At 39.8% G+C, this 24,448-nt stretch overlaps 1 protein-coding gene across 1 annotated transcript; it reads right to left on the reverse strand.

Moving 5' to 3' along the window:
* Positions 1 to 1,117: 1,117 nt before the first annotated feature.
* On the reverse strand, positions 1,118 to 19,741 carry tlk1b (tousled-like kinase 1b). The gene is made up of 22 exons (XM_053497923.1): positions 19,369 to 19,741; positions 13,722 to 13,840; positions 13,528 to 13,599; positions 13,311 to 13,349; positions 13,102 to 13,174; positions 12,793 to 12,836; positions 12,567 to 12,656; positions 12,389 to 12,475; positions 10,471 to 10,563; positions 10,208 to 10,318; positions 9,835 to 9,971; positions 9,012 to 9,200; positions 8,812 to 8,878; positions 7,169 to 7,266; positions 6,261 to 6,342; positions 5,387 to 5,478; positions 4,949 to 5,038; positions 4,512 to 4,681; positions 3,907 to 4,042; positions 3,701 to 3,812; positions 2,651 to 2,758; positions 1,118 to 1,977 (listed from the first exon to the last, which is right to left on the reverse strand). The coding sequence occupies exons 2-22, from the start codon at positions 13,836 to 13,838 to the stop codon at positions 1,813 to 1,815; spliced, it is 2,172 nt and encodes a 723-aa protein (XP_053353898.1). The 5' UTR covers positions 13,839 to 13,840; positions 19,369 to 19,741; the 3' UTR covers positions 1,118 to 1,812.
* Between the last annotated feature and the right edge of the window lie 4,707 nt (positions 19,742 to 24,448).

A 24,448-nucleotide genomic window follows, 5' to 3' on the forward strand; every position in this document is an offset into this window, starting at 1 on the left:
ACTTTTCAAATATGACATATCTTGTTAAATTGTACAGTATACAAAACAAAAATAACAATAAACTGAAGCTTAACTGAAAACTACAAAGCAACAGCGAGCAGCAGCAACATGAACATTGCTTCAGTGGAGATGGCGGCTTATTCCAACAGAGATCCTCACCATGTGACATTTATTTCAACCAATCGCTGCCCTCTGGTGTCATCAGAGTGTACTGCATGCTTCTCCCACATCTGTATTTCAGGTCTTAGTGCTGATGAACCATCCTGACATTTTTCATCCTAATCATGTACAGTATGTGTGTGTCTACTACCGACAAGAGGAGACACGTCTTTCTTAACTAAGAAAAGAAAACGCAGATCAGCCTTAACGATAAAATCAATCTAATGCGTCACTAAAACAACCATAAAGTCATGTTTTTCCATCAGGAACAATCTGATCGATTTGATTTATCTCTTATTTTCCCACACATTTCATTCTTGTGGCCTTTATCTTCTTTTGATTCTGTAAAGGTGCTTGCGACAATGACTTGTTAAAAGCGCTATATAAATAAAAATTAACTGAATTGAATTGAAACCACAAGACACCACAAAACCTCTGAAGGTGAGCTGTGGGATGTGGCACCAAGGGGTTAGCAGCAGATCCCTGAAAGTTGTTGCAATGGTTTTGTCTACATGGATGAGACTCATTTTCCCAGCACATCCTACAGACCATCAATCAGACTGAGATCTGGAGAATTTGGAGGCTGAGTCGATACTTTGAACTGTCATGGTCCTCAATTACTCCTTAATGATTGTGCAGTGTGGCAGGGCGAATTAATCGTAATGAAAGAGGGGGAACCAAGTTTGCACCAAGTTTATGTAGGAGCGTTACCTGTCAATGCAACATCCACTACTTTTTTTGCTCAGAACATTACAATGTCTTCGCCTTCTTTCCATAGTGCATCCTGGCGCCATCTATCGCCCAGGTAAGTGCAGCGCCATTTTAAAAAAGTCCTGCCGTTTTTGAGATGCTTGAACCCAGTCTCTCGGACACTTACACTTGTCCATTGCTCCCAGTCCTAGTTCACGGCCTGACCATCCTGAGTGTGTGTGTGTGTTTGTGTGTAACATTTTCACAGAAGACAACTAACTAAAGTAAACCGCGACTTGCGATGGTTTACTTTACTGCACTTTGATACGTAGGATATACTGACAAGGCGGGATTGTGTAACTGTGTTAAGCTCTCTTATACTATATGGCAATAAATCAAGTAAAGAATTTAAAAACTAAAAGCAAACAAGCGAACACCTATAATTTAAAACAAACCCATTCAATAAATTAATATTATACAAAGTATGGCACATAAAAAATTTCAATTAAATACAAAAAAAAAGCATGATGCATAAAAGAAGAAGAGGCTGGTCTATCTGCAACACTCGCAATACCTTCTGAAACATCAGCACGAAAACTTGGAAACGATGTCCGATATCCAAATATCCAACGTGGGGACTTACAGAGGTGCAAACTGATGACATCAGAGGTCAACAATTAGTTTCAGAAAAACATTGATTCAGAAATATCTATCAGAAGAAACTTGAAGTATTAGATGTTTACCCTGGACCTGCTCCGTCTCTCCCACACACACAGTAACGGGATATGAGAAAGCAATAACAGAAAAGTGTGAACTTTAATGCCCTCTCCAACACACACACACACACACACACACACACACACACCTTGTGAGATTAATATTCAAGTTTTATTTCCCCCTCTCTCACCTGTGCTCACAAACTAAAGATTCAACTACGTGACACCTGACTGGTCAGACATGAGCTCAGTAAGAGATGAGAGAGGAGGAGGCGGGGCTAGTGGGTGTGGCCTGCAGGATTCCAGATGAATTGGTTCGCCGGATGTGAGGAAGCAGGTATGAGTCACTGCAAAGCTGGTGCACGTCGTATCGGTCCTCCTTCCTGTAAGCCAGGCAGCGGCGAATGAACGCCTACATGGAGAGAAAGAGGAGGAGGGAGGAGCTAATGAGTGATGAGGAGCTGGTGTGAGCATGGTGTGTGGACATGGGAGTGTGAATACAAGTGGTCCCCGACTTACGAACGAGTTCCGTTCCGGGTCACATTCATAATTCGGGGTTCGTTCTTAAGTCAGACAGAGTGAGTCTTATACGCCTTTGATACGAATATACAATGTAAAGCATTCCAAACGTGTGGGCAAAAAACGTAACCACACATACGGAAATTGATCTAAAAGTAAAATGTAACGTGTTGTCTCTGTGCCTGTTAATCATAAGGGGAATCCTGGATACCATTTTGTCTCAGAGCTGTTTTCAACTGTATTGGACTGTGAACTCTGTTTTGTTGAGGATTTTCCAAAATTAGGATTATTTATAATCAGGACAGCTTTACAAGACAGACTTTTTATTCTACGATTGTGCTCCCGGTCTTATTCACTGAAACCGGTGAGGCCAACTGATTTCTCTCTCAGAATTATACTTTGTATTTGTATAACACGTGAGCTACTTCTGTGATTTGTTTGCATAAACGGATGTTCATAGAATCATGGTCCGTATGTGTATATGCGGAAATTCATAACTCAAATGTTCGTAAGTTGGAGACTACCTGTACAGTGGTGTGTGTGTGTGTGTGTGTGTGTGTGTGTACCTTGGCTTCATTGCTGACCACAGGTTTGGGAGGGAACTGGACTTCAGTGGCTTTGAGGATGGTGTTCTCCTGGAGGATGTCCTGCTGAGACTGGTTATGGCCGAACGGCTGCAGAATCACACACGCGCACACACGCGCACACACGCGCACACACGCGCACACACGCGCACACACACACACACACAGATTGATATGGCAATACAGTGGGGCAACAAAGTATTTAGTCAGCTAGCAATTGTGCAAGTTCTCCCACTTAAAAAGATGAGAGAGGCTTGTAATTTTATCATAGGTACAGTAGACCTTAGATAGTAGATCCATGTAAAGGAAAGAATGAATGGGGCCATGTATCGTGAGATTTTGAGTAAAAATCTCCTTCCATTAGCAGGGCATTGAAGATGAAACGTGGCTGGGTCTTTCATCATGACAATGATCCCAAACACACCAACCGGGCAACAAAGGAGTGGCTGCGTAAGAAGCATTTCAAAGTCCTGGAGTGGCCTAGCCAGTCTCCAGATCACAACCCCATAGAAAATCTTTGGAGGGCGTTGAAAGTCTGTGTTGCCCAGCAACAGCCCCAAAACATCACTGCTCTAGAGGAGATCTGCATGGAGGAATGGGCCAAAATACCAGCAACATTGTGTGAAAACCTTGTGAAGACTTTTGAAGACAGAAAACATTTGACCTCCATCATTGCCAACAAAGGGTATATAAAGTATTGAGATGAAATTTTGTTATTGACCAAATACTTATTTTCCACCACAATTTGCAAATAAATTCTTAAAAAATCCTACAATGTGATTTTCTTTTCTTATTTTGTCTCTCATAGGTGAGGTATACCTATGATAAAAATTACAGGCTTCTGTCATCTTTTTAACTGTGAGAACTTGCACAATTGATGACTGACTAAATACTTTTTTTGCCCCACTGTATGTATGTGTGATATTACCCAGCTATAGCTCCAACACAACATGAGGTTTACATCATTAAAAAGTTCTTGAGTTTAAACCTGTTTATTTTAAATGTGGTTTTGTGTGTGTGCGCACAAATTACCTTGCGTCCATAGAGACACTGGAAGAAGATGACGCCCACAGACCAGACGTCCACCTTATTGGAGATCTTTGGTGGCTCTTTTCCAACCACGAAACACTCTGGTGGTAAATACCTAAAACATAAAACATTAAAAAACACACGGTTATAAACCTGTAACATCCTTCATTCACAGCTCTGCTGTACCGTCCCAAACGGTCCTGGCTCACCAGTAGGTCCCTGCTCCCTGCGAGGTCAGGTCCATACCGTCCACGCCATAATTATCGTCGTCCATGATCTTCGACAGGCCGAAGTCGGTGATCTTTATCTCTCCGCACGCCGTACCGTCCACCAGCAGGATGTTACCTGGGAGAAGATAGCTCACATTAATACACACTAGTTTGGCAGCGTCAACAAAGGGTTTTGCAAAAATTTGGTGAAATGCCAACCAGTATGACCTCACAAGAGAATCTGATGCATTTCTGACGTTGCAAGCATTCAGGGCAGGACATAAAAGGACAACATGGGATCATCTTCTAATACTTTTTATTTGTGCCCAATTGTGTCTTCAAATGTGGAAATATTATGCAACACTTTAAGCACGGAAATGGTTTTGTCATCCTGAATAGAAACGTTTCTTTCTCCGAGTTACACAACATTGCCTCAAATGCGGACACTCGACAAAAAAAAAAAAAAAAAAAACACTGCGTTCCATGTAATAAAACAATCAGCTGCTGCTGGAACACTAAGATGTCTTAGATAGTAACACACACACACACACACACACACACACACAGGTACAGTCTACCAGCTGAGAGACGTTGGTGTGCCTCACCTGGTTTGAGGTCGTAGTGAATGATTGGCGGTTTGATCTCGTTGAGGTATCGGAGGGCGTTGGCGATCTGCATGACGATAGAACGGGCTTCTTTCTCGGACATCAGCTTGTGCTGCTTCAGATAGAAGTCCAAATCGTTCCCCTCACAGAACTCCAACACTGTGCAGAACCTGGAGGACGGGGACACGCGATCAGCTCATCCATGTCTGCTCTTATTGTGTTGCTGTAGTAGTAAACGCTGTCCGGTTAGTTTAATCTAGCTTGTGTAAATTAAAGTTAATCACCAGTATGGAGTGCTAGAGGGCTGTTTCATGCTGTACATTATTTTTTGTTGTTGTTGTTGTTGTTTTTTTTAAATCTTTATAAAAGGATATAAGGCAAGGAGCATTCATATATACATATGCTTAACAAAAGCTTGCGTGCTGCTCGTGACTCACGTGTCCGTGTCCAGGGAGAAGTAGTCGTACAGTTTGACTATCCTGGGATGGTCCAGCTGCTTGTGGATTCTGTATTCTCTACATGCATGTCTGTGGAAAGAGCACAAACGCAAAACTTACAATCAATCGATAAGGAAACCAACAAAGAACAAACCGAGTTTAAAAGCAGAAAAGTATGGAATGCTATAGGGTTTATAAGGGGGTTAGAAAACCTGTATTAAAGCATTAATTCAATTCAATTTCATGGCTCTTTTAACAATGGTCACTGTCTTAAAGCAGCTTTACAAACATGAAAAAAAAAAAAAAAAAAATTGAAAAAAAAATTACATGTTTACCCTGTAATATCCCTGTTTAAGGCAGAAAAGCAGACGCCGTATCGCCATGACTACTAGAGACATTTGGATCTGTTCAAAAGTACAAGTTTAAAGGTGTACGTACTTGTGGTAATTCTCCTTCTTCTCCTCTCTCCAGTTCTTGTTGAGTTGGTGGATCTTCACTGCTGCGTACCGTTGCTCAAACAAATCAAAAGCCTTCAAAAATAATAACAAAACAAAAGTCTGCATATGAGCAAGTCATGTGACTAGACAAGTTAAAATAACAAGTTAAATTAGTAGAGGCAACAATCATAAATTGGTTATTTAAAAAAAAAAAAGGTCATTTGCCCTCTGATATTAACAAAAAAGTTCTTTACAGAAATCATTCACAAGTTAACACAAGGGCTTACTCAGATTCGACACAAAGTTGGTCAAATATGGATTGAACGTGATGTAATACTCTTTATAAATCAGTCCAGCACTCTTCAGCAGTCTGGACAAATAAACAAATGTTGCCTTTAGCATCACTTTTATACTGCATCAAATTTATCATAGTTTCTAAATCTAAAATTCTTTTAATATCAAATCAGGGGAGATTCATAAAACCGCAATATAAACTAAATCTGCACCTATTAGGTATTGTTATAACAACAACGTATCACGTGTTCACTGGTGATTCTCATCCTTACTAAATAATCTAATTTATATTGTATAGTATCAGATCTGATGATGTCAAAAGTATTCGTCCGTTTCTGAATTGGATGATGTATTGTTCATTTGTCTCATTTCCTTAGCGTTTTCTCACACACACGCACGCACGCACGCACGCACGCACGCACGCACGCACGCACGTACGCACGCACGCCATAAGGAGCAGCAAAGGCAGAGACTTTATGGCTCCATGTCCACCAGGAATAACTTTACAGATCATCCAACGCTCTGCACTGAGAATTTTAACAACGGGAACAGAGCAGCGTGGCACTGATGAACCGAGTCACCTTATAAACCTCACTGAATCCTCCTCGGCCCAGCAGGTGCAGCAGCAGGTATCGGTCGTTGAGGGTTGGGTGATCTTTAAACCTAGACACCAAACACACAAACACAAATTTGTTCAGTAGTCTGCGTGCACAGAGACAAACATCCTAAAAAAACATCTGGATGTGTTCTATTTTTTCCGCAAATATCTTCAATGTACAAACACACCAACTTTTTATTATATGTATAGAAGATTATCAGCACACAGTCTGAATGATTAATAAGCAATGATGTTGGAGATTTTTAAACCATAGCATTTGTAGTATTTTTTGTTTTAAATGTTTTTTTTTGTGTGCCTACCTGTAACATCCCGGTTTTCGTTCTACAAAGATCACGCTGTGTTAAGGGCCATTTAAACAAAAACTGCCATAAAAACAGCCACATAAAGATGTCTAAAGAGATGTCCTGCTCGTTAAGTGCGACTTCCTCATGCTGAGAAAGATCAAGTTGCTGGATAACTAATAGTTATAGCTATAGTGAGAAAATCTGTTTATTTTGTAACCAGGTGATGTTTCTCTCTAAAAATTGTACTTGCTGCTGTAAATAAAAACTTTTTAAAAATGTAGCTGAGGATCTCCACGCAAAAGAAAAAAAAAATCAGATATGTAGTTTTCACAACCATTTCTAAATGTCATTATGTAAATGGTTTTCCCATCCCATAATTATTTCATGCTCAGAGACGCAAGCAAACTTGGGCCAAAGACAAAGAGCAGGAAATGTTTCATTTAAAAAAAAAAAAAAAAAAACTTTCCTTAACGTCATTCTTACGGCTTCTGCTTTTTCAAGCACGTGGGAAGGATGAGTGTGTAGACGAGACTGTCTGAGAGAGAGAAAATAAAACACACACACGCACAGAAAGAGAGGGACTCACTGGGAGCTGTCCTCGTTACTGATCCTCTTCAGCTCCCGGATGTGCAGGTTCCTGACTCGCTCCAGACGCTCCAGCTCGGCCTGAATCTCCGCTTCCTCCTACAAATACGATTGTAAAGATGAGGGGGAAAAAAAAAAAACAGCAGACACTGCTAACAACACGAGTTAGCCAGATGAAGTGAATAACAGGTAGACTGTCAATTCCATTCAACTGTTTTTTTTTTTTTTTTGAATAAACATCACGAATGTTCAGTGCGTGATTTATTTCAAGGCTGTTACACAGGGTGATTCACTCGAAAGAGGCCCAAAATATCCTGTAATTACTCTTCTGATGAAGCAATCTAAAAATAAAAAAAACGCTTTGTGTACGTACTTTGACGTATGTGTAATCGATTGCATTACACGCGATGCTGAAAGTAATCTCTGTTTTCTGCCTGACGAATGTTGACGCGGCGTTCTGTGTTCCTAAGCGTATCAGCAAGGACATCGGGGGAACAGCAGTGATTTCAGGAACACCACATTTCTTCTTAAATCCACTGACTTTGTTTAAACGAATCGGTGACCCAGTAGGTTCACACTATAAGACACACGCTGCTTGTTAATTTACACCCCCATGTTGGAGTGAGGAGTGACTGAGTGTGTGGGGGTATGGCGTTAAACGGAGCACTGGCTGTCTGTTGGCGCCTATATTATCACCCCGACTCTGGGGCGTCCCGGCGTGTTCTGAGCTCCAAACACTTGAGGAGCACCTTGTATGCCGTTTCGTTCAGATTGCTTCATCCTAACAAGAATATTCTGGGCCTCTTTCGGGGGAATCACTCTGTATATTTCTTACAGGTTCTAAAGTATTACAACCTGCTGAAAAGTATCTAATAAACACAAAAAGTGTAACTTGAATTAGTTTACATGTCAGGTCACGCACAAGGCAATAATCTTTACTCCTGACAATATTCTACATCACACTCGAGTGGTGTTTTTAAACAAACTGCACGTAAACTTAAGGATTTTGTAAGTTTATCTAAATAATTTAAAAAAGCTTAAAAAATCTACTCTGAATCGAAAACTGACCTCCATCAGGTCAGATAATTTAGTCCACCTACACAATATTGACTGAATAAAGCGCTAGCGGATCACGTGAATACGGGTCACGAGGTTAAACAGCACACTGCTGACCGCTGACTTCTGACCTCCAGGCCCTTAAGCACGGCCCCTAACCCTAAACTGCTCAAGTGTAGAAATCAGATACATGAACAGATGCAATTCACTCACTCACTCTCATCGTCTAAACCTCTTTATCCTGTATTCAGGGTCACGGGGGTCTGGAGCCTATCCCAGGAGGCTAAGGCACGAGGCGGAGTACACCCTGGACAGGGTGCCAATCCATCGCAGGGCACACACACACACATACAAACACTCACACACTACGGACAATTTGGGAACACCAATTTGGACTTTGGGAAGAAAACCTAAGTCCCCGGAGGAAACCCACCAAGCATGGGAAGGAAAAACGCCTGGGCGGAATTCGAACCCAAACCCTAAAGGTGCAAGGCGACAGTGCGAACCATCAGATGAAATTCAAGTCAATACCGTGGCAACGTAATTATATATTCTGTGTGTGTGTGTGTGTGAAAGAGAGAGAAAGACCTTTTTCAGATGGCCCAGGCGTAGTTTAAATATCTCTTCCTGTTCATGATACTCTGCCAAGGTCAACCTGAAACAATTAATAAAATAAATAAATAAATGAACACAATAAAGCAGTGTTAAAGTTCTTATTCCCTCATAACAAACTAATTACTCTATAGACATGACAGGTATGTGTGTGTTTGCATGTGTGTGCTGCGTACAGTGTAGGTAGGCTGGGTTTGACGAAGGGATCGTTGTCCGCTCCGTTCACTGTTTTGGTCTTTCTGGGTTTGGACTCGCTGTAAGGCGCCGGGCTCTGAGACGGCATTGTGTTCGGAGGTTTACGCTTTGCGAGAAGTTTCCGCTGCCTTTCGATATCTTCCCTCTGCTGGTTGATCCACTCTTGCTGCCTACACACACACACACACATTTGTTTCATTACAAACCAAATTTATAATAATAATAATAATAATAATAATAATATTAAGGGCACAAGCACTATAGGGTTTTTTTTCTAAGGATTTTTTTTCCACCCTTCTGGACTTTTTGGGGGTCTTAACATGCTCAAAAACTCATTAAAATTTAACAGGTTGGAATCTGCTGCCATTAGTTCTACAAATCTGCAAGTTGTGCGGTGCATCCGTGCGGCAATGGCTTTTTTTTTTTGTAGGTCTTAACGCACTCAAATAATACACAGGTTGTGTGGTGCGCAGGGTGCTTGGACATCATCGTTGCTTGTGACTATATTTATTTTTATTATTATTATTATTATTATTACAGTAGAACCTCGGTTCACGACCATAACTGGATCCTAAGGTCTGTTCGCGACTCGATTTGGTCGTACGCCGATCGTACAGGACAGGAGTACAGGTAAACAGAATTTATTTATTCTCTGACAACTAACTGAGGTGGAGTTTGTAAACAGAGACAAATTTTAGGTATTTGTTTGGTCGCAAACTAATTTGTTGGTACTCTGGGGCAATCGTGAATCGAGGTTCCACTGTATTATTAATAATTATAATAATAATATTATACGTTTCTTACTTGACCAGGTTCTGAAAGGCGTATCCATCTGTCCACTGCTCCGAGTAGGACGCCCCGTGGCGCACAGCGGTGAAGTGACCGAGCCGTAAACGATCCTGCATGCTCTTCTCCCGACACGATTGCTTCTCCTGGGTGCTCTGATCAGACGCAAAACATAAGGGTCACAGTTCTACACCCACGCCCGGTTTAGGTACAGTAAAGATTTACAATATCTCAGGAATCTGAAGAACACGTTACACGTCAGCACTGATTCCTGAAATCGAACTTCAAAAACACAGCAATCGAATGCGGAAGATAACAGATCAATAAAAAGAATGGTCCACGTGGAAATACACGCTACACGTGCCGAGCGGTGTGTGACTGGCTGCCTTACCTTCTCGATGAGCAGTTTTTTGCTCATGGTGGTGCACTTGTTCAGACGCTCCTTACACCGTTCCAGCAGTTTCTGCTGCTCCTCGATCTGTCTCCGCAGGTCACAGTTAGCCTGAGGACATCAGAGAGACAGAGGAGTCCTGACGCTTAACACATTAATAGTACAAACACAATATTAGTGCTCAGTTATTTTGCCAGATGATGATGATGATCATCATCATCATCATACAAATACACTGTGAGTCACTCCTTTTGCAATCTTACCCTGAGCAGGTCATCTATTCTGCCTTCCTTTTTCTCTAGATCAAGATTTTTATTGCTCTCAAGGGCAGCAAGCTTTAACAGGGTCAGATCAGTCTGAAAAAAATCATATACACAAAGGTGATTTCCCTGCATCACAAAAGCTAAGTACAACTGCATGGTGCGTCAGTCTCACTGGTGCATGCACATAAGGTGGTCACAGATCAATTACACATTTTTACACATATTATATATATATATATATATATATATATATATATTTAGTACATAAATGACTATTTTATAGTACAGATGCACCGGTCAATCAGAACGGGATTGGTGCAACAGGACACATTTTTTGAAGTTACGTTATAAAAAGTTGCACCCTTTTAAAAGCCTCTGATCTGGTGTTACTTCAAACGAGCAAATTAGCCTTAAAGGCCACTCATTACACTCAAGACTTTGGAGGCATTTAAGGCGGTAAAACATCACAGTTTCTTTATAATCCTACAGATGGCGCACTCTGAACTATTCACACATTTTTATCCCTTGTGGTAAGAGTGAACAATTCACCAAGTTTTGTTTAGAAATAACAATAGTGGATGACAGAAATACATGATGATCAGGAAAAATGTGGCTTTTTGTTAAATTAAATTTGAAGTTAAACGTTGAACTCTTGTATTTGAAGTTAGTTCGTATTGTTTATAAGGAAAGGGCTACTTTTAATTACACGTGTCCAGTTCATTTGTGAAGCTGCTGAATAAAGCTAAGCTATACAACTTTTAAGTTATGATGAACCTTTTTAAAAAATAAGGTAAGAATTTACTTACAGAATATTAATTGAATCTCCACCTAAGGCATCATGATAATATTGTATCAATTGGTGATTCCCTACACTGTATATTCAAAAATATTTACTTATCTAGAAAAGTCCTCTTGAGAGATTTAAGAGGTTATTAGAATTTAAACACTACCTGTTGCGGACACTATGTGTTTGTGTTAGTACTATGGATGCTAATCATAAATCAATGAATTGCCATATAAAATGTAAACACTAAAATGTATTAGCAAATAAGGCTTTGTTTTGCATAAAAGTTCTCTGTAGTTCATTTATCTACTATTTTAGAGTCGTATTGTTTTTCTTTTGTTCTGTTCATTTAAACTGTACTTCGTTAATTTGCCTAACATCATTAATTTGTTGGGATTATGCCGCTTGTTTAAATTAAATTAACACTTAATAATGAATTTTGATTTCCATTAATAACTGACTGATAATTGATTATTTAACTGTTAATTTGTCAGCTAAGAAACCCTTAGGGTTTAATATTGATATAGAGTAGTAGACAAGTATGTGGTTTGAGACACAATTTTAGTTGCGCATGGATTGTGTCAGATGGAGTAGCACTTCTTCAATTATTTGATCTGTACTGCCTCACGTGCATGAGGTCAGAGGGGCCGACTTATCCATCAGTATTTCTGTATCAGGATGGAAAAGTTTATTTTCTTTCCGCCTTGTGGCCTTGATGTCAAACTTTTTACTCACGAATGTAGAATCAAATGTATCGGAAACGCTACCATGAGCCAGTGCTGCTCGCAAATTGCACGTTTCAGTGTTTCTATTGTAATGCGTCATTTAGACGTCGGGTCATTAGCTCATATTCATTAGCTCGTAGATGAAAACCCAGAAGCTCTACTCTCTGAGTGAGAACAGACCAGTAAGCAAATCCCACAGGAATAAATAGATGTTAGCACCATTAATAAAATCTTTATAGAAACTGAATTAACAACAAACAGTTAGTCACAGGAAGCAGCTTTACAGAATCCTCGGATGTAGATTTGGATCCCTAAGGAACAATCCAGACGTGACAGAGTGGGCGAAGGAAGAACCAGGCTCAAAGCCACACCCTGTCCTCTATTGGTATGCTGCGGAGTGTTTGTTTACCTGCACACTTCTGAAACTCAGCTGCTTTGGTTGCATCATTTGATCGGTGAAACACAGGCTGGTGGGTGAGGAACTGTTCTGTCGTACCTGATGGTCAGAGACGAAAATGATTGAGGAAAAATAATAATAATAATAAATCACAAAACATGAACAGAACGGTAAGAACAGAGACACTTACGATGGAGCCAGGGGCAGAATGAGAGCCGTGAGGGGCACGAAGACCAGGCGGCATTCCTCTGACGGGGCTGGAGCCGTTCCCTGCCTGAAACTGCAGCATCGAGAGGATCAATGATACACTGGAGTGTAAAGCAAACCTCGTGAATACTCGGTTGTGTGTACTTTGTAAACCCATGCTCACACACACACACACGCACGCGCACACACGCACAATTAACAACACTTACATCAAAGTAATCGCTGATCTTTGCTCCTCGGCCGGAAGACTTCCCTGGAAAGTAAAATTAACATATAAAAAGACAATCTGTCATGGAATCTCTAGTTACATCTCTGGACAAATATGACATGCAGTATCTCCTTTATCTCTGACAATAAAGTCTGTTTAACAAGCCTCTAATAATTCCATAAACTCACTGTTCACACACTCGTATACACGAGTGACACGTACGCTAACGTCAAAAATTCCAACATCGCCCACTCCCTACAACTCAATCTACCAAACTGTGACCTTATTATTTCTCATCAGTGGGTCACACCTTGGCTGGCCTCTGATTGGTTGTCAGCTTTTCTCTTCCTCCTAGTCGTCTCAGAGTGTTTCTTCTCAGGTGTCTGCAAAAAAAAAAAAAGAAGTAAAAAAAAAAAAAAAAGATTTAAATATACTGCGAGATTGATTCTGAGCCATGGTGTCTGGGCATGGGGATTAAGCGGGTGCCAATATTTTAAGCGAATAAGGCGGCTGGCTTACGGAATACGCCGGAGAGCCTCCTCGCTTCAGATCGGAGTTCTGCCGAAAAGACGGGAGAAGGAATGAGTGACGCGTGACACTAGTGACTACGAATTGGTAATCACTTATTGTGTGTGTGTGTGTGTATATATATATATATATATATATATATATATATATATATATATATATACACACACATATACACACACACACACACACGTGTCAGTATTATTACCTCAGACTCCTTGTCACTTAATGATCCCAGACTGCCAAAGCTGTGGTTGGAGCATTCATTATTGATCAAGCCCTAAAAAAAAACACACACACACACACACACACACACTTAAACTTCTAGGTAACTGTACACTATGAACGTCTGTGTGTGTGTGTGTGTGTGTGTGTGTGTATGTGTGAGCGCATCACACACACCTTGGCTCCTCCGCTGGCGCTGCCCGTGCTGCCCCCGGTGTTTCCACTAACTGCCCCCATGAAGCGTGCCTCGAGCAGCTCTTGTCTGCGGGGGTCCAGTGACTGCAGCTCCTCCATCTCTGTAACACACACGTGAACAAACTATCACAATACACTGTCGCGGCCTAAATCGCTCCTCGCTCACTCCGTAGGCTCCCATAAGACCTCGTGTGAGAGTGCGTCTGTGGTGCCACCCGCGCACAAGGGTCGAACCCGTTACAACACACTCGCACGCACAGAGTCCACTCACACAGCACATGGGCATTAATACTGCCTTGGTGTCAAACTGAGAGGATCAAATGAATAGACCTTTAAACTGTTCGACTGTCTGTGTGTGTGTGTGTGTTCTGGGTGCAGGAGTGTGTCCAAAACACACCATCCACTCACCTCACACACAAACACACCGAACAGTCGTGGCATAACAGATGTGAGTGGATGTGTGACCATCACAGTGTGAAATAAAATGTAATGGTATCTTCGCTCACTCAGTCTCCCTCGCCCACACACCTTCACACGGAGAGAAATTACTGAGAGGTTTCAAACACTGATCAACAAAAACAAGCCGAATAACTACAGGGTGGGCCATTTCTATGGATACACCTTAATAAAAGAGGAATGGCTGGGGATATTAACTTCCTGTTTGTGGCACATTAGTATATGTGAGGGGGAAAACTTTTCAAGATGGGTGTTGACCATGGTGGCCATTTTGGATCCAACTTTTGTTTTTTTCAATAGGAAGAGGGTCATGTGACACATCAAACTTATTGGGAATTTCACAAGAAAAACAAAGGTGTGCTTGATTCTTTCATGGTAACTTTATTCTTTCATAAGTTATTTACAAGTTTCTGACCACTTATAAAATTTATGTTATAAATGTGTTATACAATGTGTACAATGTGCTGCCCATTGTTTTGGATCGTCAATGCAACCCTCTTCTTCCACTCTTCACACACTGATAGCAACACTGCGGGAGACATCCAACACAATGGGCAGCACATTGAACACATTTTATAACATTTATTAAGGTGTATCCATATAAATGGCCCACCCTGTACATCTGTACTAGAACTGTAAAAAAGTCACACACACACACACACACACACACACACACACACACAATGTGGTGTCCAGTTGACGGTTAAAAATTATTCCTTCTGCTCCCAGGATCTCTCGTTCACACTCTGGAACACGACCCCGTGACATCAGGGAAAAAGAAAACCCCCATAGATGTGATAACCTGGTGATTCAGTACATTCAGGTCGTCAGCTGACTTTATTTTATTGCCACATAACATTGCCGAGTCTCGACCTGAGCGACTGAAGCAACACCAGATCATAACACTGTCTCCAGAGGCTTGTACAGTTGACACTATGCGTGATGGGCGCATCGCTTCATGCGCTTCCCTTCTTACCCAACAATCAGGACTCATCAGGTCACATGACCTTCTTTCTTCGCTTCAAAGTCTGATCTATACGCTTTCTAGTAAACTGATGCTTTTTGTTCTGATGAGTTTCACTAACAAGTCGTTTTCTTATGGACACACAGCTGTTAAATCTCAATCAAGTAAAAAATTTAAGTGATCTTCATTCATGATTGTGTTTCTTCCACAAACTTGACGCTTCCAGGTTTTGATAATGTGTTCATGACTTCTTAACCCAGTTACAAATTATTTAAAATCTCCTTAGTTGTTTTCTTTGCTCGATGATTTGACCCTTCTGAAATGGTGACTGTTTTTCTTTTGCTCATGAAGTGTACATACACATTCTAGTTTCACATCAGCATTTTTTCCCCTGATATGGCAATCATATTTTTTTCCATTCACTATGTGTTACTAAAAAAGAAAGCACTGACGACCTCCCACTAAACAATTAAATTATTTTTCTTTTTAATCATAAAAAAAAAAAAATCTGCATGCCTCATACTGCACTTCAATTTAACACCTGAGTATTGAGGATCTTCTTTTAAACTTTTCTCTCTCTCTCTCTCCAAGTGATCATCCATCAGGCTCTCCCTGTTTCTCCACCTTTCTCTCTCTATTTCTTTCATTTTCTATATTCTGTTAATTTATCTGTATCCCTCTCTAAGTTTGTCTGTCTTTCCATCTGTTTCTCCACCTTTTCTCCTCTCATCTCTTTCTCTCTCGTTATGTCTCTCTCTCTCCACATGTGTGTGATTCCCTCCATTTCTCACCTCATGCGTCTCTTTCTTTCTCGACCTCTCTCATTATTTCCCTCTCCAACTCTGTGTCATGTCCATCTCCCTACGTGTGGGACACTCTCCATCTCTCGCTCCGTGTATGCGCGTTTCTCTCTCCACCTGCCCGTCTCTCCACCTTGCTCATTCTGTTTCCTAATTTTTCTCCTGCAATGTTTCTTTCTTTCTCTCTGTTGACCTTCGTGTGTGCCACGCTGCCACCCTTCCTCCATCTTGGGAGCATTTCAGCTGCAAGCACTTTTTGGCATGTAGTTGTACCAACTGTGTATGTGCATGCGTGTGTGTGTGTGTGTGTGTGTGTGTGTGTGTGTGTGTGTGTGCCTGTGCCTGAGCGTAAGAGAGAGAGAGAAACAAACACACAAGTGTCTGTAGGAAAAAACAAGATTCGTCTGGGTTTAAAATGTCTGAGTAAACACACACACACACACTGACCCAGTCCTACTCGTTCATCACACAGACAGCACACAGGAGCCATTTTGTCATGTTAGAGACACACACTGCAGAACGAACACCAGTCTGTTACATCCAGTGTGGATACCAGAAGTGTTGTGGCTGACGTTCCACAACATACGATGGAGTACGACGATGTGGCCGAGTACGAACCGTGCAGAACTTTTATACAGAAATACGAAATTTTTTACAAAATCTGTAAAATTCCCCAAGAGCAGAAAGGCCGTGATTCAGAAGGGCTTAAAAACTACATGATTAAAATACACATATTCGAATGGGAAAGAGAATTATATATTGCCAACTCAAATGTGAAATATATCTATCAATATATATTTACGTATCTATATATCTACATGCAAATGTTGCGTCTGTCGCGGCACAATGTATTTTGTCCACATCACGTTGATTTTACAAAGTGCGACATTATCAGCTGGCATAGGAAGAGGAGCAGATCTGGTACCTACACCATTGCAAATAACCTGATGCTCGATGATAGGAAAAAGTCTTTGCCTAAATTCTCACACTCGCTGATCAGTGGTCAGTAAAAATCAAACAGGCTTACACACTTGAACGGACACGATTTTGTCCCAGAGCTGTTTTCCACTGTATTGGACTTTGAACTCTGTTTTGTTGAGGATTTTCCGAAATTAGAATTATTTACCATCAGGACAGCTTTACAGGATAAACGTTTTCTATCACCGTGCTCCAGGATTGATTCATTAAAACCAATGATGCTGACCTATCCCCCCTCCACACACACATACAATAAACCGGACTTTAAACGTTTTATACATTCACTCACACACTGAGAATATTTTATATAATTGTAAACATTGATATCTGGTTCACTGCAGTGTCTGTTTTTTGTACAACACATGTTAGCTACTTCCGAAGTTTTTTTTAAATCTATGAATGTTCATTGAACCGTGGTCCGTTCGTATCTGCGGAAATTATGTAATTCGAATGTTCGTAAGTCAGGGACTTCCTGTGGACACTTTTATGCCTCACCTAAATAATAATTACCCGCTTGATATAAAGTAAAACATGGTTTAAAAAAAAAGAACAAAAATAAAAACAATAGATTAAGTTTATACGCTTTTTCTGGAGATTGTAGTTGTACAGAAACCCTGCCTGGAAACCAAACTTCCGATCTGATAATGTTTATGTTATAAACACTCCAAAGGACACTAACGATTCTGCAGCAGAAGATTTATGAATACTGGTGGGAATAATTAAAAGAGAAACAAACCTAAACATGAGAGACCTGGAAAAGTGAAGCTTTAAAATGGAGCAAGACATGATGGTTTATTTAAACTGCTGCCGCCATGCAGTGTTCTGCAGTTTCTCTGAAGTTCAGCAGCACCTCAACATACTCGCTCTTGTGACGTGCATCAGTGCAATTAGCACATGCTTGATGCTAAAAGTAAGGCAATTTTCATCACCATCAAACACGTCTGATGAGTATGCTCTCAAAATTCCAGAATCACAAATGTGAAACGTTTTCCTGCGTCATCACACGAATAGGTCACCATTTATAATTGTTGACCCCGGAGCAAAAAAAACAGATGAGAAGTCAATCCAGACTAATACATTATTACACCAAAAAATTAAAGCAGTCGTACTTATCTTATCCAGACCTGCACATTTCTGCTTCCTGGATGAAGTCATGAACTTTGGCACTAATCTGTCATCCATGTCAGCATTTTGGTCAACTGTTGAAACATTTCTCATCCACACAGTGTCGACTTTAACGAGGACAGTGTCCTAATGAGGTGACTCTCTGTAGTTATATCAGAAAAGTTTGAGACACGGCTGATCATTGGTGACGCTTAAAGATAATGAAGAGTCATCACCGTGAGACATCTGAAGCCTCCGCAACTAAAGACTAATAAACATGTCACAAAAATGATGTATGAAATCTGATCACAATCACAAAGTGGACAACGGAGACACGTTTGTATGTTCGGGGGTAAGCAGTTAGGCGTCTCAGCTGGATCATTCAAGGACGTTAACATCAGGGCCATAATGATGGAGAAGCCATGCCGGTGTAAAAGACACTCAACTTGCACAAAAACTTAGAGGAAACAAAAAAAATGTAAAAGAGCTTTGCCTAAGAAAGGGGCAGGACTTGTGTTTTAAAGTGCATTTAATTGGACAAACGCAAGATTAGTACAGAATGAGTCACCAAAACTAATTCATCCATCACTTTCAATCTCCAAGACGATTCTGTATTCCATCATACTGTATGCATTTTAAAGTATATACACGGTCACACTAATGAACAGGTGAAGCAAACCGTGAAAAATGGGTGTTGTTTTGTGGTTAACTTTAAAAGGCCTGTGAAAGGTTGTGGTGAAATAGTGTGACAGACGTGCTGAGGCATGACAAGGCAAAGCAGGAAAAGGGAAACAAAAAAAAAAAGAGAGATTAACCTCCCTGTTTAATCCTGATGTAATGTTTAAAACGCACAAGCTCCATGTACAAAAACAACACCACAGCCACAGTTTAATTTCTGATCAAATGACGTCACACTGTGGCTGATTAACTGACCAGCTCGGGTGTTATTTAAGTGTTATGTGGTGTTTAAAGGGCATTACTGACACCAGGCTAGGCTAGGCACATTGACATCGCAATACATGAACATGTTGTGCTGTCAATAATCAATAATAAACAATAAATAAAAAACACTTCTGTGGGGGGAAAAAACTTCTTAAACTGGAAGTTGTGTTTTAAAAAAATTTAAAAATTAAAAACCAACGAAACGGTTGGTGAAGAATAACCGCTTTAGCGCGTGCGCTAGCAGGGAGACTGGAGCAGTCATCCCGCGGCCTGTTCACATCCAGGGTCAAAACTGTGAATTAGACATTCTCTCGGTCCAATGCAGGAACTGAGGATAGTTTCAAGGGAAAACGAACTTTAAATATCACAAACACGCTGTCATTACCTGTGTCACGGATGCCGCTGGTGGAGATGTCGGTGTTTTTAAAGCCAGGCCCGGGGTCGCTGATGGAGAATTGGGACCAAAGATGGCGCTGCGTCCAAACTTCCAGCGAGGCTCCTCTCACTTTGGACACTCATTAAGCCCAGAAGTAATAGAGTAAAAACGCAGCGTCTCAATCCCAAACTAATCCCACCTCCGACATCTCCTGCGTCGCGTTTCCGAATGACACCCGCTCACATGTCTTTTGCACTATGAAGTGCTTATGTCTCGGTTATAACGCATCGCTTTCACGCTGCACACAGCCGTTATAGCCACAGGTTCATGCACTCACTCTCAAATCATCCCCACACTGTCACAGCCCGAGCTGCGTCCTGCTTCCATTAGGCACCGCGCATGCGCCGAACCTTTGCGCCTGCGCATTGTGTATCACGCGTCCGTCAAAACTTCCGGTTTTATTTAGTTTTGTTTATCCATTTATATATTTTTTGCATTTAATGATTATAAAACACACAAAAAAAGTTTTACATAAAAATATTTACAGACACAAAACTGACTATTGGCCACCTATTAAACGTCACTCGATAGTGATAGCCACGCCCACTTCCGGGTTTTTGATGCCAGGCAGATGTCAAGAAACAAGCAATAAATCAATAAATAAATTCATCTAAAAGGTGTCTATGAGAATTAATTAATTAAATTAAGCTTTAGTTTTTAGGTCACGTTTTGGGTGTCATGAGCTTTATACTTTCAAATGGCTTTTGCTAATAAACTAGTCTACACAATGTGATTAAGCAAGAGCATTCCCTACTTCCGGTTTTGTTTGTTTGTTTGGTATTTATTAATAAAAAAACAAAAACAGAAATGAAAACAGAAAAAATGTCTTCAAATGTCACCATTAATGTCTCTTAATGTTTTTCCATATAGAAACTGTATACTATTGAATGTCACTTAAACGTATGTACCTGTCCACTTTTCTATTTGTTCTTTTGACTTTCTTTGTTTATTTGATAAATATATATATTAAGAAACAGCACATAAGTAAACACATATACAGTAGAATGTGTCAAAACATTACTCAATTATTTTATAGCAAAAAGTAGTTTTATTTAATTAAGTTGAAGGAAACCTCCATGCTGAAACATGTAATACGGTATGTGTTTACCCTAAAACATTATTAGGTGTCTAGTAAGTCTGGTGTTAAGTTTGTTGGCTGAAGCTGTATTTTTGTTATTACAGTGGGACCTTACAGTAAAAAAAAAAAAAAAAAAAAAACGGATAGCGGTTGTGTGATGCTCTGACATCTCCGGGAGACATTCTTATAACTTGCAGCGGAACATTTTTCAATAAACTTAGATATAAAGACTCAGACATCTCTTCTTTCTCACCAGTGTAGAAGTGGTGCAGACTTTGGTGCAAACCCTAGACTCGGTTTCTCAGACTGCAGTGCAGCTATATGACACAGTTAGACAGCAATTCTGCTCATCCGCACACATAAATACACGCAATAAGGATCCATCTGATACATCCTAGCATGCTTGCTTAATCCTTCATGTTCATTCTGCTGCATACGTAAGAGATATGATGAAACTCTATTGTTACATAAAAGCGTATGTGGAAATTTTAATTGATGATAAAGTTATGGCAGAGTGAATGCATATTTTAGTTATGTTCCGGTGATTAAGATGTGTACTGTGAGGACACAGATGGCTGCTGTTTGATTAACTTAGCCCAGATGTGAAGAAAAATAAAACACATCTGTCATATTTTTCTATTTATGCAGCCTTGGAAACTACAGCTTTGTCTGCATTCAGCTTGGAGATTTAAACGCTTTAGACCTGCACTAGTATATGATGAACACACATATAGTAGCTATATCTTAGTAAAATGAATATTTTGGCTATTTACAATTTTTCCCCAAATGTTCATCAGGGAAGATATGAATTATCATTTTGTTTTGTTTTGTTTTGCACCAGGGCTCTAACAAAAGGAATAATGTCTCACCCAAATTTTTTTTACAAAAAGCTTACAAACAAATTGTCTCTTAGAGAATGAGCAAAACTACACATTTTATTTATGTCATTTACTTCTTAAATTTATGAAGAAATAACAAAATGTAATTTATTTAAAAATATTAATTTAAGAGGCATATGTTATGTCACTCACATTGTACGTTAATAATATTTTCAAAATTAGTTCATACTGAGAGTCAGGGTCAAGATGGATTTGGAGGCAAACCGACAACTTATTATTATTAATATTATTACATAAAAATAAATGTCTTTATGTACAATTAACAATGCATGGCTAAACAACTAGATCAGTTTCTAAGGGATTTTTGATGTCTTCTTTGTCTATTCCTTCACAGCTCAGTAGACTTCAGAATTATCAGAGAACTCAAATCTCTTAATTCAACACCTGGGAATTGCAGCTTCTTATCTTAGACTGTGAGTTAATGGAAATTTCCAGAACCTTAATATATCCAGAATGAGCATAGGAGGTACAGAGTGGAAAACTATTTCATTTCTCACTGCTCTTCCTGCTTAATAAACCCCTTGAGAATCATACGAATTGTGCTCATGCCAACCATTCTCAGTACTCTTGAGTTTACTCTCTACACCTGTATATTATAAGGATTTATAATCTCACTATCCAGTGTCAGCCAGAAGAGGCTCAGTTCTCATCATTTCTTCCTCCTGACGTCTTAGCGTTTTTCCTCGCCACTGTCATGTTTGTCATCTCCGCATTGTTCACTCTGGATTTAGCTAAATCCACATCTGGATTTCTGTCAAGCTGCTGTCTGACTCGTCTGTGGTTTAAAGAGCTGTACAATTAAAATGAATCGCATCATGACTGACCAAGACCTGACACGTCTGTACAGTTTTCAGAGTGACTCATGGAGTGATAAATATTTCTGGGAAATGTATGATGTCAGCGTATATTTCCAGCTCAGATATTAACATTAAATAACCAAGCTATTAACAATGAAATAACCAAGCTAAAAAAACAACTATATTAGTAATCTACAAACAACTTACTCAACTTGATTACTAATTTATTGATGTATTATAGTACAGTACATAAAAATAGTCTCAAAATGCATTAAACTTCACTTGGAAACATGTACATCATATTGAGAGAGTATGCAGATGTTTTTGTGTTTTATGCGTGTGTGTGTGTGTGGGGGGGGGGGTTGTGTGTCAATGCTGTGTGTGGTCGACAGAAAGGGAACTTAGTGGCACGCTTACAGCTGCAGGCACCACACACACACACACACACACACACACACACACACAAACACCTGCATATTTAACCTGATTTGAAGTCATACACCGGTTGCCATGGTAATTTCAACAGGTATTTGATCTCATCTTTTTAGTGCTATACAGAGTGTTATAGGTCACAGTGTCATCTCTCTCTCTCTCTCTCTCTGTCTCTCTCTCTCTCTTGATTAACACACATTATATTTAGATGATCTGATGCTACCTTTAAGTGATGTTGGATTTATCAAGAAAATAAAAGCTCTTGAATTTAAAGGTAGATTTTTTTTTTCTTAAAATGAAACAGGCTTTGATTTTATGTAAAAACTTTACTTATACTCTATAGTATAACTTTACTGTATTTCTTGCTGTACTTTCTCACTGAAGTAACTTCTCTCTCAGTTCACAAACTGCTGGGTTTAAATTGGTTTAATATTTGTTAGTCAACAATGACTTATAAATTAAAAAGTCCCGTGACGATTAGAATTAGACTGGGGGTTGTTGCAGAGGTTAATATCATTATATATCATCATTATATAAACTGACATCCCTGGACGAATAATTTTATAATCACTCAAAAAAAACACACACACTGCTTTCTAGACGGCTCTAAATTCCACTTAAGTGCAAATGCACATAGTTTTAAAATGATTCAATGGCCTGAAGTGATGATTTCCTCACTGAGCTTAGCATGAACAGAGAGGAGTGGAATGAAGAAATCATAATGAGGGAATTTAACTGTAATATTCTGTTTGTTTTATAAAATTACAAATATAGATGCTATTGTGGTGTTCAGTTTAATTATAATTTAATGTCTCGGTGTAAGACAGTGCTATTGAATCCTGGATTCCGATTGGACGGGTGTTGATTCATTTTCTACAGCCGTAGCTCTGACAACTTCATATTAATGCACTTATTCTAAAAGGTTTTCATTTCCATATTAACAGCTCGTTAACAGGTAAAATCTATACTATATAATCTGTTAAAGCCGTCTGTATGGAAACTTAATTAAAGATGTATGAGAGGAGTCTCTGTTGTCAGTGTTTTTCCACAAGGTTCACACTTCATGGTTTCTCAGTAATACCACAATCTGTATTTGAAGATTTCAATGAAACCTTACTTCATAAAAAACGGGCGGTGATGGAAACTCCTGTTTATAGCTGTAATAATGTGAGAAGATGAGCGAGAACAGGAACCAAGTTGTTTTGTGGACGTTCCACAACATTCAACAGAGGAATAGATTATTTGAAAAATTCACATCTTGTAATTGTTCGCATGTCGCTGTGATATAAGAGGAATAAAACACTTCAGGAAGTGCTCTGTGATCAGGTGACAATAACAGTGCATTCGAACTTGGCACCATGGCACAGGTAAAAAGGAAATATATTTTAGACCAGAAAAAAATCTCTTCCACTCCATGTTTAACCACATTGTGTTTTCATGGATCTTGCCCTGTACATGGGTATCGTCATGCCAAATTAGACCTTAGTTTTGCTGAATGGAAATGATAATTCTACAACATAGAAAGACATTCGATGGGCTACAGTTATGTGTTTTATGTTATGTAATGTAACTTTGTGACAACTTTCTGATGTCTGCACACTTTTGCACTTTCATCATCGGCACTCACACTCAGCGTCCCTCCTTAAAGGACATCGACATTGCGGAAATTCTGTCTGCAAAGAGCAAGAGGCATTATCAAAGATACCTCTCACCCCAATCATGGACTATTCACTCTTCTTTCATCGGGCAGGTGCTACAGGAAGAGGCGAGGAGCATGTATTCGGTCGAGCTGCCACCTTTTTCTGTCATGGAGAAGATGGGAT

This window comes from Clarias gariepinus, chromosome 6 (assembly GCF_024256425.1).
Source record: "Clarias gariepinus isolate MV-2021 ecotype Netherlands chromosome 6, CGAR_prim_01v2, whole genome shotgun sequence".
NCBI lineage: Eukaryota > Metazoa > Chordata > Actinopteri > Siluriformes > Clariidae > Clarias > Clarias gariepinus.

Coding starts and splice junctions, on each gene's coding strand:
- tlk1b (XM_053497923.1), bottom strand. CDS start 13,838: ATGGAGGAGCTGCAGTCACTGGACCCCCGCAGACAAGAGCTGCTCGAG. Junction 6,343..7,168: donor AGTAACGAGGACAGCTCCCA/GTGAGTCCCTCT, acceptor TTTGGTGTCTAG/GTTTAAAGATCACCCAACCC. Junction 2,759..3,700: donor AGTGTCTCTATGGACGCAAG/GTAATTTGTGCG, acceptor GTGATTCTGCAG/CCGTTCGGCCATAACCAGTC.